General features: G+C 33.2%; 1 protein-coding gene across 17 annotated transcripts in view; it reads right to left on the bottom strand.

Moving 5' to 3' along the window:
* Nucleotides 1-14332, bottom strand: part of DENND4A (DENN/MADD domain containing 4A) — an 80370-nt gene extending 66038 nt beyond the window's left edge. For 11 of the 17 annotated variants that reach the window (XM_015568484.1, XM_015568485.1, XM_015568493.1 and 8 more), the window contains exons 1-3: nucleotides 8645-8722; nucleotides 6249-6371; nucleotides 3076-3408 (exon numbers count right to left, since the gene is read on the bottom strand). In XM_015568484.1, the coding sequence (XP_015423970.1) occupies nucleotides 3076-3386 (311 nt within the window). In that variant the 5' untranslated portion in view covers nucleotides 3387-3408; nucleotides 6249-6371; nucleotides 8645-8722. Of the gene's footprint in view, nucleotides 1-3075; nucleotides 3439-6248; nucleotides 6372-7759; nucleotides 7938-8644; nucleotides 8723-14229 lie in introns of those variants that run through there. The other 6 variants (XM_015568486.1, XM_015568487.1, XM_015568497.1 and 3 more) reach the window with 6 other exon arrangements.
* Nucleotides 14333-16928: the final 2596 nt, after the last annotated feature.

Genomic DNA, 16928 nt, shown 5'->3' with positions numbered 1-16928 from the left:
GTCCTTTGTCCATTTTTTGATTGGATTGTTTATCTTCCTTTTGTTAAGATGTATGAGTTCCCTATAAATTTTGGAGATCAGGCCCTTATCGGATATAACATTGGCAAATATGTTCTCTCATGCTTTCTTATTTTGTTGATGGTTACTTTTGCTGTGCAGAAGCTTTTTAGTCCCATTTGTTTATTTTCTCCTTAGTTTCCATTGCCCTAGGAGCTGTATCAGTAAAGATGTTGCTACGACATATGTCTGATATTTTACTGCCTATGCCATTTACTAAATATGTAATGTCATATGAAGCAATACAGTAGCTCTTTTGCAACCAATTTAAAATTACTGCAATTAATTCATGAATTAACAGAATAAAGACTGATTTTTAATGTAACTTTTTAAATATCAACCATTAATGATAGAATTTTAAAAGTAGAAGACAATTCAGGAGCTCATCTTATCTTCCCTCCAGTGTTAGTAAACATGACTACATATCCTCTTTCAAACTTAATATATTAGGAAATGGAACTTTTATAGCCCCTTCTGGCAACATCAGTAGGGATGGTGATATCTTCCTTATTTTTAACCAAAACACTGTAAGTTATGAACCTATCCCTTTTTGTAACACAGCAATGAAAACAAAAAGGCTAATCTTCATCCCTTATAAACTCTTCATCCATTTTGAAGACATTTTTAGAGCTACTACTGGCCTTTCTTTGGTTTTTTTCTTTCAGTTTTCCTGTGGGAATCTTATTTTTCTACCTTTTAAATTTTATTCCTTTTTTACTACAAAAAGTTATATCTTTACATTTATATAATCCTGTTTTACATATATGTAAAACATGCATATATTCCTCTTTTAAAAGAACCCCAATCTTTGCAGAAATTGACAAACTGATCCTAAAACAAATATTAAAATTCGAAAGGCCCAGAATAGCCAAAACAATCTTGAAAAAGAGGAACAAAGTTGGAATACTTACTCACAATGTAAACACTAACTACATAGCTACAGTAATATAAACTGTCTAGTACTGGCCTAAGGATATACATGTAGACAAATGGAATAGAATTGAGAGTCTGGAAATAAACCCGTACATCTATTGCCAATTAATTTTTGAAAATGGGAGAATATTCTCGTCAGCATATGGTGCTAGGACAGATGGATATCCATATGCAAAAGGGTATGATTGAACCCCTTCCTTAACCATAGACTACTAAAAGCCTTCTTAGATACGATACCAAAACATAAGCTACAAAAGAAAAAATAGTTAAATCAGACTTCATCAAAATTAAAAACTTTTCAGCTTCAAAGGATACCATAAAGAAAGTGAAAAGACAACCCACAGAATGGGAGAAAATATTTTTAAATCATTTACCTGGTAAGGAATGTGCATCTAGAACATGTAATGAACTCTCAAAGCTCAACAATAAAAAGACAACACAATTAAAAACAGGGAAAGGATTCTGAATAGACATTTCTCCAAACATTTACACATGGCAAATAAACACATGAAACATGCTCAACATCATTAGCCACCAAGCGAATGCAGATTAAGACCACAATGAGATGCCACTTCACATCCATTAGGACAGTTATAATTAAAATGACAAACAAAATGTTGGCTAAGATGTGGAGAAATTGGAAGCTTCATACCAGTATAGTGCCAGTGGGAATGCAAAGAAATTCCACTTCTAAGTAAATATACAAGAGAATTTGAGACATATGTCCATACAAAAACTTGTATATGAATATTTCCAGAAGCATTATTCATAATAACCAGAACATATAAACAACCCACAATCAACTGAAAAAGGATAAATTAATTGTGGTGTATCTACAAGATGGAATATTATTCAGCTGTATAAAGAGATAAAAGTATTGACACATGCTACAACATGGATAAACCTTGAAAACAGTGAAAGAAAGTGACACACGCACACACACACGCGCACACACACACACACACACACACACTGATTCCATTTATATAAAATGTCCAGAATAGGCAAATCTATAGAAATAGAAAATAGACTAGTGATTGCCTACAGCTGAAGGGGTTCGGGAGAATTGAATAGTTACTAAAGTGAGTACAGGGTATCTTTTTGGCATGATAAAATTGTTCTAAAATTTATTGTGGTGATGGTTGCACAACTCCATAAATATCCTAAAAACTACTGAATTGTTCACCTCAAATGTGTGAACTGTATGGTATGTGAATTATCAATAAATCTGTCATATTAAAAAGGAGCCCCAAGTTCAATATAGTATCTTAAGGAAAGCACTAATTTACCTCAAGATCCTTGTTGGATGCAGACTTATCCATTTATAATGATCATTATATCACATGCTTAAAAACCACCCTTTTCTTGTACTTTAAAAATAATTTAAAATTTTATGATCAGGATAATACATTAATTTTCTAGTACTTTTCTGTAAATGTTTTTCAAATTCTCTCCACTTTTTTAAAAAAATGTTTTTATTAATGTTATAGAAAGAGGAAGGGAGACAGAAAGAGAAAAATGGATTGGCTGCCTCCTGCACACTTCCTATTGGAGATTGAGTCTGAAGCCTGGGCATGCGCCTTGACTGCAAATCAAACTGGCAATCTCCGGGTGTACGGAACAATGCTCAACCTAGCCACACTGGCCAGAACATCCCCCTACCTTTAATAGAAAGAAATTCAGAGAAGATGAAAGTTCTGGGAACCTGTAGGACAAAGGGACACTGAAAAGGTATAATGAAGAAAGTGACAGAATATAGGATTCTGGATTACATATGTATTTCTTTTTCTAAAGCTGTCATATATTTATTAATTAAAAAATATTAAACAGTTAACTTCAGAATTTATAACAATAACAATAACTGTTTTTTAATCCTCCCTTGAGAATATGTTTTATTGATTTTTTTCAAGAGAGAGGAAGAGAGGAGAGAGAGAAGCATCAACGTGAGAAACATTGATTGGTTGCTTCCTGTTCATGCCCTGACCAAGAATCAAACCTGAAACTTTTTTTGGTGCATGAGACAGCACTCTAACCAACTGCACCACCCAGCCAGGGAAACAAAAATTATTTTAAAAAACGACTTACCCAAGATCTGTAAGTGGAGGCTTATCTCTTCCTCTTCTATAGCAAAGATAAATCTGTGGCCCCACAAGACTTCCATTATTGAGGTCAGCTGACAATCCAGACGGGGTAACATCAATACACATATAATCCTGTGGCACTTCCTCCCCAAGAGACTTAATAATAACTGAAACATCTGTGATAGGTTCTTTTGGTTTAGCTACTTTATGACAGGCATCATTGAAGTGAATTTCTTCTTCAAAAGGCTTTGAAACATCAGTTAATCCTGCTACAACAAAGTAGTCAGCAACACGAGGTCCTTTATCTTCAATCATCTTCCATTACAGAAGGTTACATCTAAAAGGAAGGTAAAAGTCTAGTATTTTCCTATAATAAGCCAAATAAATATAAGTGGTTTTTGTGCAAATAAAAAAAAACAACTACAAAAAGAACACTACCTCCTTGATAAATACACTAGTATACATTTCACTTTCATACATAAAAGTATGCCTTTTTTTTAAATGAGAATATATTGGCATTATTTGTGATTATAAAAATAACTTAAGAATTTCCATTTTGGGCAATACGGATGCTTTGATTACCTAAGTAGACAGAAAATAAAACCCCCGTACCCTTTAAATATATATATATATTAGAGAGGAAGGGAGAATGAAAGAGAGAGAAACATCAATGATGACAGAGAATCATTGATTAGCTGCCTCCTGCACGCTCCCTACTGGGGATTGAGCCTGCAAACCAGACAAGTGCCCTTGACCAGATTGGAACTGAGACATCTTGTAAAAAGTCAAGAGTCTCAAAGAGCCCTAACTGGTTTGGTTCAGTGGATAGAGTGCTGGCTGCGGATTGAAGGGTCCAAGATTCAATTCCGGTCAAGGGCATGTACCTTGGTTGCAGGCACATCCCCAGTAGGAGGTGTGCAGGAGGCAGCTGATCGATGTTTCTCTCTCATCATTGATGTTTCTGTCTCTCTCTCCCTCTCCTTTTCTTTCTGAAATCAATAAAAAAATATGTTTTAAAATACACAAATTAGTTAGTATTACCTGTTTTTATTTATGTAGACCCATTTGTAAAATTCAAATTACCGTAAGTATGTATGAAAAGTCTAATTTCACGGAAAAGTTTTCTATATGCATTAATTTTAAATTTATATCAAGTAGGTCTAGTAAATGCATGCATTTGCCAGTCATCAAGAGTAAACAAATGCACACAGCTGGGGCATGGCTTAGTGCAGTGGGAACACTGGCACATGTTGAAACTGCTACAGAAAGTCACAACCACACAACAGAACCAATTAACCTCATGTGATGCGGTGTGATCACGTGCTAATCATTTGCTGAATATTATTTACACGCGATGATTCTTGTATTTAAATATGTAGACTATAGTTGTAGATATGTAATATTTATTTATGTCGGAAAAATTACTACAGTGTTTTTTCCCAATATATGGCCTATTCGCTAAAATGTGTTAAAAGTCACCGTGAATTAATAACAAAAAATAAGATGTTAATCAATTATAAGTAAATCTTGGTTAAAAGTATTTATAATTAACAGGGTGTTAATTTTCACATATGACATATGGACCTGAAATTTTGTCCATTAAATCCAAGTCCGTTAAAGCAAGGTCTACAAAATCATAGGATTACTGTATTGAAGTTGAATTGCTACGTCAAAAGTTACATAACCAGCCTCTCTATAAGTGCTTATGTGGTTTTATGTGTCCATGAATTTTAAATGATAAGCTTTTGATAGACACTATTCTGAAAAATTACTTTGGTGGAGCAATTTCCTCTCTTCATAATAAAGAGATTCAAATATTTTCCTTTTTTACAACTTCATGTTATTTAAAATAAAGCATATAGTCAATATTGTGTATAATAGTTTTATGCCTTGCTATGCCAAAAGAAGGGAAAGCGAATGGAAATAGTACTATCATGGAAACATATATACATATTTAATAAAGTATTTTGAAAGCTACTATTTCAGCCATTAAAATAAATAGCTATTGTATTAATAAGCAGATATTTGGGAGATATTTGTATGAAAAATTTGTTTTTGTTAGATCTTCCTGCTCACAAATTTTAGTAACTTGTTCTCATTCATAATTGAATTCAGTAAATAACTACTAAAAAGGAACAAGTTATAATTCTTCATTAAGACATAAGAATAACTAATTTTAAAGTGGTGATAAAATTCTCACACATTTATTAACAAAAATATCACTCCGGTTCTCTTGCCTTGTTGTTGTTAGTGTTGGGGGTGGAGAGTGGTTAGAAAGGACTGCAAAATATTTTATGGCACAATTGACAAAGTATGTTAATGCCAAGAACATAGCTGGTGAATTTCCAGGTGACTTCTTAAAAGATCTAAATGCTTTTTCATTCATTCAGGAAGTCTACAATACTGAATTTGCACCTCTACTTTTTATTTTAAATCAACTGTTTTTAGAGTAAATTTGAGATTTAGAAGCTAGGAGGAAGACACTTAAAAATTATAAGTTAAAGAAAATACTAAAAATATTTAATATAGAAATGAATAATTAATACTATTTCCTAGTAATTTTATTAAAGCAAGAGACTTTCATTGGCATGTGAAATTTATGACCTTTATGGAAAATACTAAATAGGTACGACTCAATGCCTATGGTGGCAAAAGTGACCAGAAATGACTTGGAAAGAGCATTTGAGGAAAGCATTCCTAGTCACACACACAACTCGGTTGGACTTTTAGTTAAATACATCAGAGCAAAAACTGTTAAACAATTAGAAGATAATTTTGTTTTTTTCATTCTTTTTTTTTAGGTAAATTTCTTTAAGTTCATTTTGGAAACTGGGAGCTACACAAAACAAATATTTAATCCAACAGTTCACTAAGTATTCACAATAATATAAAACCCTGAAACAACTTTACTAAAGCTGAAGTAATAATACGTAATAGCACATTATTAACCAATTATTGTTTTTAATTCTTCTTTGTTCAACATGATACAGATAACTTAAAGAATTAGCTTATAAAAATGTTTATAGGCATCTTCTTAAAATTTCAGACACCTGCTTAACTAGTATTTCACTTAAAATTAAATCAATTTTCTTTGATAATAGCAAACAAGGATGTCCTCTCTATTCCTTAAAGGTTCATCAGAATTAAATTAAGAAATCATAATAAGAAAGCTCTTACCTATTCAGCAACTATTGGAGACTTGTTTTCCTCCTTTCAATCTCTGCCCCATCAATTTAAATCCTCTTTTTATTTTTTATATAGTTCCATTAGGTCCAAATAGTTAAGCATTTGCTACTGAGACTAATCCTAAGGATAAGAAAAGGCAAGAGTGGAAATCAAAGGTAACATTTTAAAGATTTTTGAAAAACAAAAAATCCGTACATAAAAGTTTTACCAAATTATAAACTATTACTGAAATGGCAAAGTGAGCAAATATACCTGATATTTGTGAATTCTCACAAATTCAAGATACATATAAGATGGTCTATAACTCCATGGACCAATTCAACTACTTCATACTCCAGTTTGCTTATATAAGCTAGAATTATTTTTTTAAAACATAATTCCACAGGTAATAACCTAATTCAGCTCATCTTTTCTTACATTATCAAAATTAAATTAGAGACCACCAATCTCATCTTTTTTAAACTTCATCTCTCATTTTTCTTCCAACCAAGGCAATCTATCTACTTTCTTTCAAAAGTGGTTTTGCTCTTTTCCTCTTTGACAATACACTATAGCAGTGGTTGGCAAACTGCGGCCCCTTGAGTGTGGCTCTTCCACAAAATACCACGTGTGGGCGTGCACATACAGTGCGACTGAAACTTCATGGCCACACTCAAGGGGGCAAAGAGCCGCATGTAGCTCGCGAGCCGCAGTTTGCCGACCAATGCACTATAGTATTCCCTCTTTCTAGTCACTATATGTTCATGATACTTTTCAAAGATTTTAACTGTATGTAGATTTCCATTTAAACTTTATGAATTGTACAAAAGAGCAAAAAAATTAAGCAATCCCATACACAATAATAAACATGGCTTATAGTGACAATGTTTCCTAGTTTCTTTTGAGAACAGAAAATATCCCTTTTATCCTCATGCACAGTTATAATATAGAATACAAATATTTATATATTTTATTCATTTAATAAGCATCTTCTAAACTGCTATAATATTTATAATTATACTAAATGACTACATAATATTCCATCAAACAGAAATAGTATACACTGTAACCAACACCCTATTCTTCCATTCCCAGCTAGTCCCAAAGTATGGTAGATAGGTGTTTAAAAATATTTATTAAGTGAATGAACAGTTCACTTTGTAATCCTTCTAAAGCATATTATACTTAAACATAATGTCTTCTTCTATAATTCAGAATCAATATTCTGAATTTCAATTGCCTTAAATATTACAGTTGTGGTTAAATGTAGGATAGATATATATAGATAAACTAGATGATTTGAGTCAAGTAACCATAAACTAAAACCATCAGGACCTTAGGCAAAATTAGAAATTTATTCAAGAATTAATTGATTCATTCATTCAATAATTTTTTCATAAATACTAAGATCTAACACTATTCTAGGAGCCAGTGATGATACTGATTAAAGCAATAGCCTCTGCCTTCAAGGCATTTCTTATTTAGTTCTACTTTTCCACATCTCTTTCTATACTTTTATTTACCTCCAACTATCTTTTCTCCTATCCCCCTTCCAGATTCCAAGTGTGTGCCTCCACTATGCCCAAAGTTACTCTACCATTTTCTCTCCAAAGTCCCATATACACAAACATGATGATCCTATTGTATTGTCCCTTTTCCCCATCTCCTTGAAAACTGGCACTCCTTCAGCATCAGCATTCTCTGGAAATTTTGAAAGGAAAGAAACCTTATTTGTGTATCATATTTAAGAGTAGGTTAACTTTCTTTTGAAAAGGTTAAACCCACACAAGGCAAACTTGACTTTTTAAAAGTAAGTTTTATTAATCCAAATTGTTGGACTATATGGAGCAAACTCCTTGAGCAAGGAAGGCGTACTTGTCTCCAAGATCTACTTTGGAAGCACCTCCCCTTTCAATACCAATTACCAAGCAAAACCCAACAACAAAAATCAAAACATAACTGTAATTTGATAGCACCCTTATTAAAGAGTAGCAATCCCTGATTTATTGAAAAAAAAATAGTGAAGATAGGAATAATAGACATTTAGAGGGAAAGGAAATTTATTATTAGTCGTAGTCTAAGCCTTCATTTCATAGCCAAAGAAACAGAAGCACAAAAGGTGGCTTACTTAAGGATACCTATCTAGTAAGTGGCAGCTGGACAAGAACTCAAGTCCGTTAATCCAGTGTTCTTTACATTTGAGGTTGCTATCTTTAACAAATGGTCATTAATACTGATCAAAGGCACATCTTTCAATAAGTTCTTTTGTGTCACTTGTTACTCATAATCACTATGTGGGGAGTATGTGCCAAAATCCGGTTAAGAAATATGGTAAATTAAACTTTCAGTGTTTAATACAGAAAACAGCTAACAGAAATAAATCAAAATAAAAAACAAAAACTACTTACACATTACGAAGGTCTTTCTCTGAAAATGATGCCAGATCTCAATTTGTGAATTCTGCAAGCCTCAGAGTTTGAGAAATACTGTATTGAAAAGAACAAGAATTGAGCTTAAATTAATTCCAATCAAATATATCCCCCTACTTTAATGTCTTAAAGTTCTGTTAACCATGATAATTTTCAAACAAAATGCTTGCATATATTGTTTTCATATGGTTAAGAGCCAATAAGTAATTTTCAAACACTAGCTCTTTCAGAAAACACATTTCAGTCAAAAATACACACACACAGAGCAGATAATGGGAACAAAAACAGAAAATAAAAATAAATGACATAATGAGTAAATATACAGAAGCAATGTGAGAAAAACATACCACTTCTGGGGCATTATATATAGTATCCCATTCCCACAGGAAAAATATACACATTTATGAAAATTAAATATAAACTCAAATAACTTCCATATACAAAAGAAGTCAACACCCTAAAGTATTTTCCCTTTATTACAAATTCTTTAAATACTTATACTAAAATCAAATCTGTTTTATCAAATCCTTAACATGGTTGAGATCTCATCAAGGAACCCAGGACTTCTATCCAAGACAATAAATGATATTGTATTATGGTATTCAATATGCCATTATCATATTTTCTTCAAAGTTGAGTAATTTAGTAAGTTGTAGTTACGAGTAATTTTAAATACCAAATGGAAAGATGATGCCACTGACAAAGTCTTAGAGTATAACCAATCCAACTACATTGTATAAATCATGTGGCTTAGCTTCATAATGCTGAAGACTTGCACAGGCAGGAGTTTCAGTAAGAGTCAAAAGCTTTTTCAGGAGAGCAAGTTGAAATGCAGTGATCACAATTACATCAAGAGGAAGAAACCATAGCTTTCACCAATGTGGATTATCTACTAACTAGAGGCTCAGTGCACAAAATTCATGCATGGATAGGGTCCCTAGGCCTGGCCAGCAATTGGGGCCTCCCTTCTCCGGCTACTAGGGGCCTTCCTTCATTCTGTGCCGCCCCCTGGTGGTCAGTGCACGTCATAGCGAGCGATTGAACCCCCGGTCTCCCGGTAGAACTCCTGAGGGGACAATTTGCATATTAGACTTTTATATAAATAGATGACAAAGAAACAGCAGCAGCAACAGACACCAGATTTACCTAATTTGGTTTGTCTTTGAAAAGTAGAAGAGAAGGGTGGAAAGGGCCAAAATTATTTGAGTCAAGATTTGATAAAATGTCTTAAAATGGAATGGGTGAAAAGAATGAATGAGAAATTATGTTAAATATAATCTTGTTACATTTTGTAATGCTAAATCTGGTCATAATGGATATATGTTTCAAAAACTAGCCCTAGCCATTTTGGCTCAGTGGATAGAGTGTCGGACTATGAACCAAAAGGTCCTGGGTTCGATTCTGGTCAAGGGCATGTATCTTGGTTGCAGGATCCTCCCCGCCCGGGGCCCTGGTCAGGGCTCGTGCAGAAGGTAACCAATCAATGTGTTTCTCTCACAATGATGTTTCTCTCTGTCTTTCCCTCTCTCTTCCACTCTCTCGAAAAATCAGTGGAAAAAAATATCCTCAGATGAGGATTAACAAAACAAAATAAACAAGCAAACAAAACTAGGACAGCATTCTACCTCAGACTCACTGAAAAATTCCAGTCAGTAAAGGTAGAGTGGAATATATATTAAATAGTGACCTGCTGAAACATTTCTTTTTTTTTTAAATTAACTTGACAATTTTATCTTTTATTTATTTATTTATATATTTTATTGATTTTTTACAGAGAGGAAGGGAGGTACATAGAGAGTTAGAAACATCGATGAGAGAGAAACATCGATCAGCTGCCTCCTGCACATCTCCTACTGGGGATGTGCCCGCAACCCAGGTACATGCCCTTGACCGGAATCGAACCTGGGACCTTTCAGTCTGCAGGCCGACACTCTATCCACTGAGCCAAACCGGTTCGGCTGAAACATTTCTTAAATTCAACATCAGATAAACATAAAAATTTTCCAGCTGAAATACTCTATGTATATAAAAATACTTTTAACTTTTGAAAATTATAGCTCCTGGTTTATTCATAGACTAACGGGCTAATTTAGCTGCAATTATGTATTATGAGTATGCTATAATAAATTCCAAATACATTTTCTGCTACATGATTTTCTTAATATAGTAAGAACATTTCTTATCATAAACAATGATCCACTAAACTTAATATTTTAATAATCAAAAAACAAATAGGATTTTCTTCAATGTTGGTAATTTTAAATTTACAGCAGCGTTTACAATATCAAATATTTCACCTTTGATGAAATAAACTTCCAAAACCTTTAGTTTGATTTCATAATTTGTATGAAAAAACTGACTCATTATTAGAATAGATTTTCTATTACGAAAATGAGACATATAAAACCAGCATCACTAATTAAGACAACACATAACAACCATTGCTCTACTTTCCACACATACATAAGAAAACTTGGAATAAAAAAAATGGGTAAAATCTATTTTGTAGATCACCCTTTGATGTAAATGGAATGGAATGTATCAGTGTACTTCCTAAAGCTACATAAGTTAAATTATCTTTCAGCACAGACTCCTTTAAATTGTTTTTTAAACATATATTAGTTTCAGGTGTACAACACAGTGACTTGATATTTGTATATATTGTGAAATGATCACCAGAATAAGTATAGTTAACATTCATCACCATAATTATGAAATTAAAAAATTTTTTTGTGATGTGAACTTTTAAGATCAACTCTCTTAGCTACTGTCATTTATGCAATACAGTATTATCAACTATAGTCACCATGCTGTACATTACACTCTCATGACTTATTTATTTCATAACTGGAAGTTTGTACCTATGACTCCCTTCACCCATTTTTCTCGCACTCCTCATCTCCTATTTCTAACAACCACCAACCTGTTCTTTGCATCTATGAACTTGTTGTGTTTTTTTTACATTCCACATATAAATTAAATCATACAGTATTCCACTGAGCCATGAAAGCTGGGCATTTTTAAAAATATATTTTTATATTGATTTCAGAGAGGAAGGAAGAGGGAGATAGAAACATCGATGATGAGAATCATTAATTTCTCTGACTTGTTTCACTTAGCATAATGTCCTCAAGTTCTATCCATCTTGTTGCAAAATGCAAGATTTCATTCTTTTTTATAGCTGAATATTGCACATATAAACATATAAAGAAAATGTGTGATACATATATGTGTGTACACACACACAGGGTGTCCCCCCAAAATGTATACACCCACTTTGAATAATCATAAAGGCAGTGTTTACTGAAATACATTTCATTTTCAAAATTGAGCTATCAGCTGTTAAAGTGTGTATACATTTTGGGGGGACAAAATATAAAGTATACACACATTTTCTTTATCCATTCATCCATCAATAGACACATTGTTTTTATATATTAGCTATTGTACATAATGCTGCAAATGAACTTGAGGGTGCAAATATCTTTTCGAATTAGTGTTTTCATTTTCTTTGGACAAATACCCAGAAGTGGAATTGCTGGATCATACAGTAGTCTTATAATTAATGTTTCAAGGAGCCTCCATACTGTTTTCCATAGTGGCTACACCAATTTACCAGTACATTACCATCAACAGTGCACAAGGGTTTGCTTTTTTCCACATTCTTGCCAACAGTTATTTCTTATCTTTTTGATAAGAGCCATTCCAATAGGTGTGAGGTGACACCTCATTGTGGTTTTGATTTGCATTTCTTTGATAATTAGTCATGTTGAGCACCTTTTCAGATACCTATTGTCCATCTGTACTCTTCTTTAAAAGAATGTCTATTAAGGTCCTATGTCCATTTTAACTCTGGGGTTTTTTGCTATTGAGTTGTATGAATTCTTTACACTTTTTGCATATTAACCCCTTGAGAGTTATATACTTTGCAAATATTTTCTCCAATTCAGTATGGGGCCTTTTCATTTTGTTGATAGTTTCTTTTGCGGTGCAGAAGCTTTTTACTCTGATGCAGTCCCACTTATTTATTTTTGCTTTGTTGCCTTTGTTTTGGTGTAAACCCAAAAAATCACTGCTAAGACATCCTGTCAAATAACTTATTACTGCCTATGTTTTTTTCCAGAAAATTTATGGTTTCAGATCTTACATTCAAGTCTTTAATCCACTGAGTTAATTTCTGTGTATGATGTAAGACAGTGCCCCAATTTCACTTTTTTGCATGTGGCTGGCCAGTGTGCCCAACACTATTTATTGAAGAGACCATTCTTTCCCTCCTGTATATTCTTGTCCTCTTTTTCATAAATTAATTGAGCATATATACATGTTTATTTCTGGGCTCTTTATTCTGTCCCATTGATCTTTGCACCTGTTTTTTTGTGCGTGAGTTTTTTGTTTTTTTAATGTCAATAGCATATTGTTTTGTTTACTCTAGCTTTGTAATACAGTTTGAAACCAGGGTGTAAAATGCCTCCAGCTTTGTTATTCTTTCTCAAGATCATTTTGGCTGTTCGTGATCTTTTGTGGTGCCATACAAATTTTAGGATTGCTACATTTCTGTGTAAAATGTCACCAGAATTTTGATTGGGATTGCAGTGAATCTATATATTGCTTTGGGTAGTATGGTCGTTTTAAGCATATTGATTTTTTCCAACCCATAAGCATGGACTATCTTTCCACTTATTTGTGTCTTCTTCGATTTCTTTCATCATTGTCTTACAGTTTTCAGTGTACAGGCCTTTCACCTCCTTTGTTAAATTTATTTTTCAGTATTTTATTCTTTTTGATGCAATTGTAAATGAGATGGTTTTCTTAATTTCTCTTTCAGATAGTTTCTTACTATTATACAGGAACACAATAGATCTCTGCATATTGATTTTGTACCCTACAAATTTACTAAATTTAATTTATATTTAAATATGCTTTTATTGTATTCATGCAATTTACCTATCTTATTTTGATTTCACCAGTTTTACTTGCATTTGTGTGTTTGTATATTTAGTTCTCTATAATTTTGTTACATGAACAGCTTCATGTATGCATCACCAAAGCAGAGATACAAAACAGTTCCATCACAAGGATCCCTAATGTTGACATTTTATAAGTCTTGTCCCCTTACCATTACTGTCCCTAATCCCTGTGGAGTGGTATGTATGTATATATGTGTGTGTGTATTTTTTTAAACTAGAGAACACATACAGTCTACAAAGGAAAAGATGTCTCCAAAAGCAATGCACCCTTACAAAATAGGTACAGAAACCAAAGAAAAAAGTATATGTGGTGAGGAAAGACTTGTTAGTCACATTTACTCAGACATCTGGAATATTATATTTGAACATAATTATACAAACATATAATTGCACAGACATATGTATAAACATAAAAGATAGGACAGAGAATGACCATCTACTAAATCACAATGAAGATCAATCTCCTTAGTTCTGAGATAAACTTTTCTATTATGGTCAAATTTTAGACTAGATCAAGTGAACAACATAAAATAATGCTGCAAAACAACTACAATGGAGACTCCTATATGCATAAGGACATAAAAAGAAGTCTTTTACTGTGTTCAGGGGTAATCCTGATGCTCATGGAGAACTTAGGTTGGAACTACAGTAGCTGGTTTTCCCTTGAAAATATGGATCTGAACAGGAACAAACTGGAAATAACACACAGTGTTAACATACAGATAGATACCTCCTTTCTCTCCAGGCTGACTATAAACAATGGAAAAGCAGGAACTCTGTCTTTTGTTTCTTTTGATTCTGTCACATAAATTACAGCAGTTAAAAACTCATGGTAGGTGTGTAAATATTTATTAAACGAAAAAGGCCAGTACAGTAGAAAAAAATGGGAAAGTTAAAACACCACAGAATCATAGGATTTTAGAGCTAAAAGGATACATGGAGATTTAGTTTCAATTCCTTTTAAAATGGAAGAAATTGAGGCATATAAGTTAAACATCTTGCCTTAGATGAAATACATTAATTTATAATTTAACTCTCATTTGATTTGGAGTTCTACTATGTAAATACTTCAATTCAAGAATGGAAGAGAAGAGCCCATCTGGGGGTGCTCAGTGGTTGAGTGTCGACCAGGAATCTAGAGAGCGCAGATTTGATTCCCAGTCAGGGCACATGCCCAGGTTGTGGGCTCAGTCCTCAGTGAGGGGCTGATGGGTGTTTCTCTCTCATCGATATCGATGTTTCTACACTTGATCTTAGCCAAAAGGCCGAGAAGCAATCTCATCTCCCTTCCCATCTCTCTAGAATCAATAAAAACATATTTTTTTAAAAAAGAATGGAAAAGAAAGCAATTTCCTGGGGAGACCTTTGTATTAATTAGTTAACATGGACTTTGATGGACAAATATTAACAGGTAAGTGGGAGAAGTTAAATTGGCTGAAGAGAGTGGGGCAATTAACAGGTAAGAAAAAGAATGGTTGACCAAAAATAAGACAAAAGAGTAAAGTAGAAAAGGAAGAAAGTTGAACAAAGAGATATAGTAAGAAAAGGAATATAAAAGATTGGGGTGGGGTTTAATATAAAAGTAAGAAATAGTGCAGAAATGGGAAAAGTGAGAAATGATTAAATGGGAATGAGGAAATTGGTATCTGGATAATTTTTAATGCTATTTACTACATCATTTAAAATAAAGAAACGATGAGATTTACCATTTCTACAGTCTAATCAGATTCACTATAAACTAACAGTAACAAAAAATATCAATTACCAATCTTGTACTGAAAATCTGTTCATATTCAGCACTGAGTATGAAATGCAAACATATGGTGCTTACCAGTCTAGAGTAAAAGGGAAGTCTGGTTGCCCTGACCGGTTTGACTCAGTGGATAGAGCGTCAGCCTGCGGACTCAAGGGTCCCAGGTTCGATTCGGGTCAAGGGCATGTACCTTGGTTGCGGGCACATTCCCCGTAGGGAGTGTGCAGGAGGCAGCTGATCAATGTTTCTCTCTCATCGATGTTTCTAACTCTCTATCCCTCTCCCTTCCTCTATGTAAAAAATCAATAAAATCATTTAAAAAAAGGGAAGTCTGGTTTTAAATGTCTCTTTCACCATCATTTTTTTACTTAATTTCCCATATGCATACCACTTCCATATCGCAATGTTCTTACTTCCTCTTTGAATTATCATAAACATTTGTTAGCTGGTATCTAAAATGAATTGTTGCCTCCACTGGAATCTTCCCAAAAGTTTCTCTCAAACACACAATATCTGGTTTTTCTTCAGTATTTCAGTCACACATACACAAGGAACTTGAAATAATATTCATTGGGGTGATTAAAAACATTTACATAAGATAAGTAATCTAAAATTCAGTTATACAACTATATAATAAAAATGAGAGCCACTGATTAAAAATATCACCTTTCTTGAAAAGTAGATATATAAGATTTATAGTGCTGTTATTGGATTAATGCTTAACATTTTAATTTCTTAATCTCATCACCTATTTAAAGGTACTTTAAGCCTTTTAAAAAATCCCTTTTCACTTTTGCCTATGAACTGTAACATATAACAAATTTACTTGCTAATAAGCAACTGAAAAGGACTTTGAGAATTAATAATTGAAAACAAATTTGAAAGTTGTTATTGTCACAGTTAATAATTACTGATAAAATTTTTTGACTTGTAGGACTTACTAGATGAACAAAGACTACAAACACAAGAAATCCAAATATTAACATGCTTGGAAGAATTGTTAGTCTTGCAAATAATTTTAAAAAATAAACTTTGATCCCAGTTGTAGTGGCCCAGTGGTTGAGCATCAACCCATGCATCAGGACTCTGGTTCAATTCTCGGTCAGGGCACATGCATGGGTTGCAGCCTGATCCTCAGTAGGGGACGTGCAGGAGGCAGCAAATTGATGTTCTTCGATGTCTCTCTCTCTCTCTCTCTCCTTTCCTCTTTCTCTAAAATCAATAAAAACATATTTAAAAAATAAAAACAAATAAACTTTGAGGTACTACATCATACCTAGTAAATTAACAAATATGAATAAAATCTAGTTGATGGTAATAAGAAAAACAAGCACACTTGAAAAATAATGGCATTGTGAAATAGAACAATTTTTCTGAAAAATAATCTATCAATTACTTAAAACTAATTGTATTCTTATCAACAACTTATTCTATTTTGATAATGTCATCAAGAAAATAGCCCAGTCACTGTGGCTCAGTGGTTGAGCTCAACCTATGAACCAGGGGGTCATGGTTCAATTCCTAGTCAGGGCACATGCCTGGG

The sequence above is a fragment of the Myotis davidii genome, unplaced genomic scaffold (assembly GCF_000327345.1).
Source record: "Myotis davidii unplaced genomic scaffold, ASM32734v1 scaffold461, whole genome shotgun sequence".
Classification (NCBI taxonomy): Eukaryota; Metazoa; Chordata; class Mammalia; order Chiroptera; family Vespertilionidae; genus Myotis; species Myotis davidii.
The sequence above is the reverse complement of the archived record's forward strand: the minus strand, read 5'-3'. Positions and strand labels throughout refer to the sequence as shown.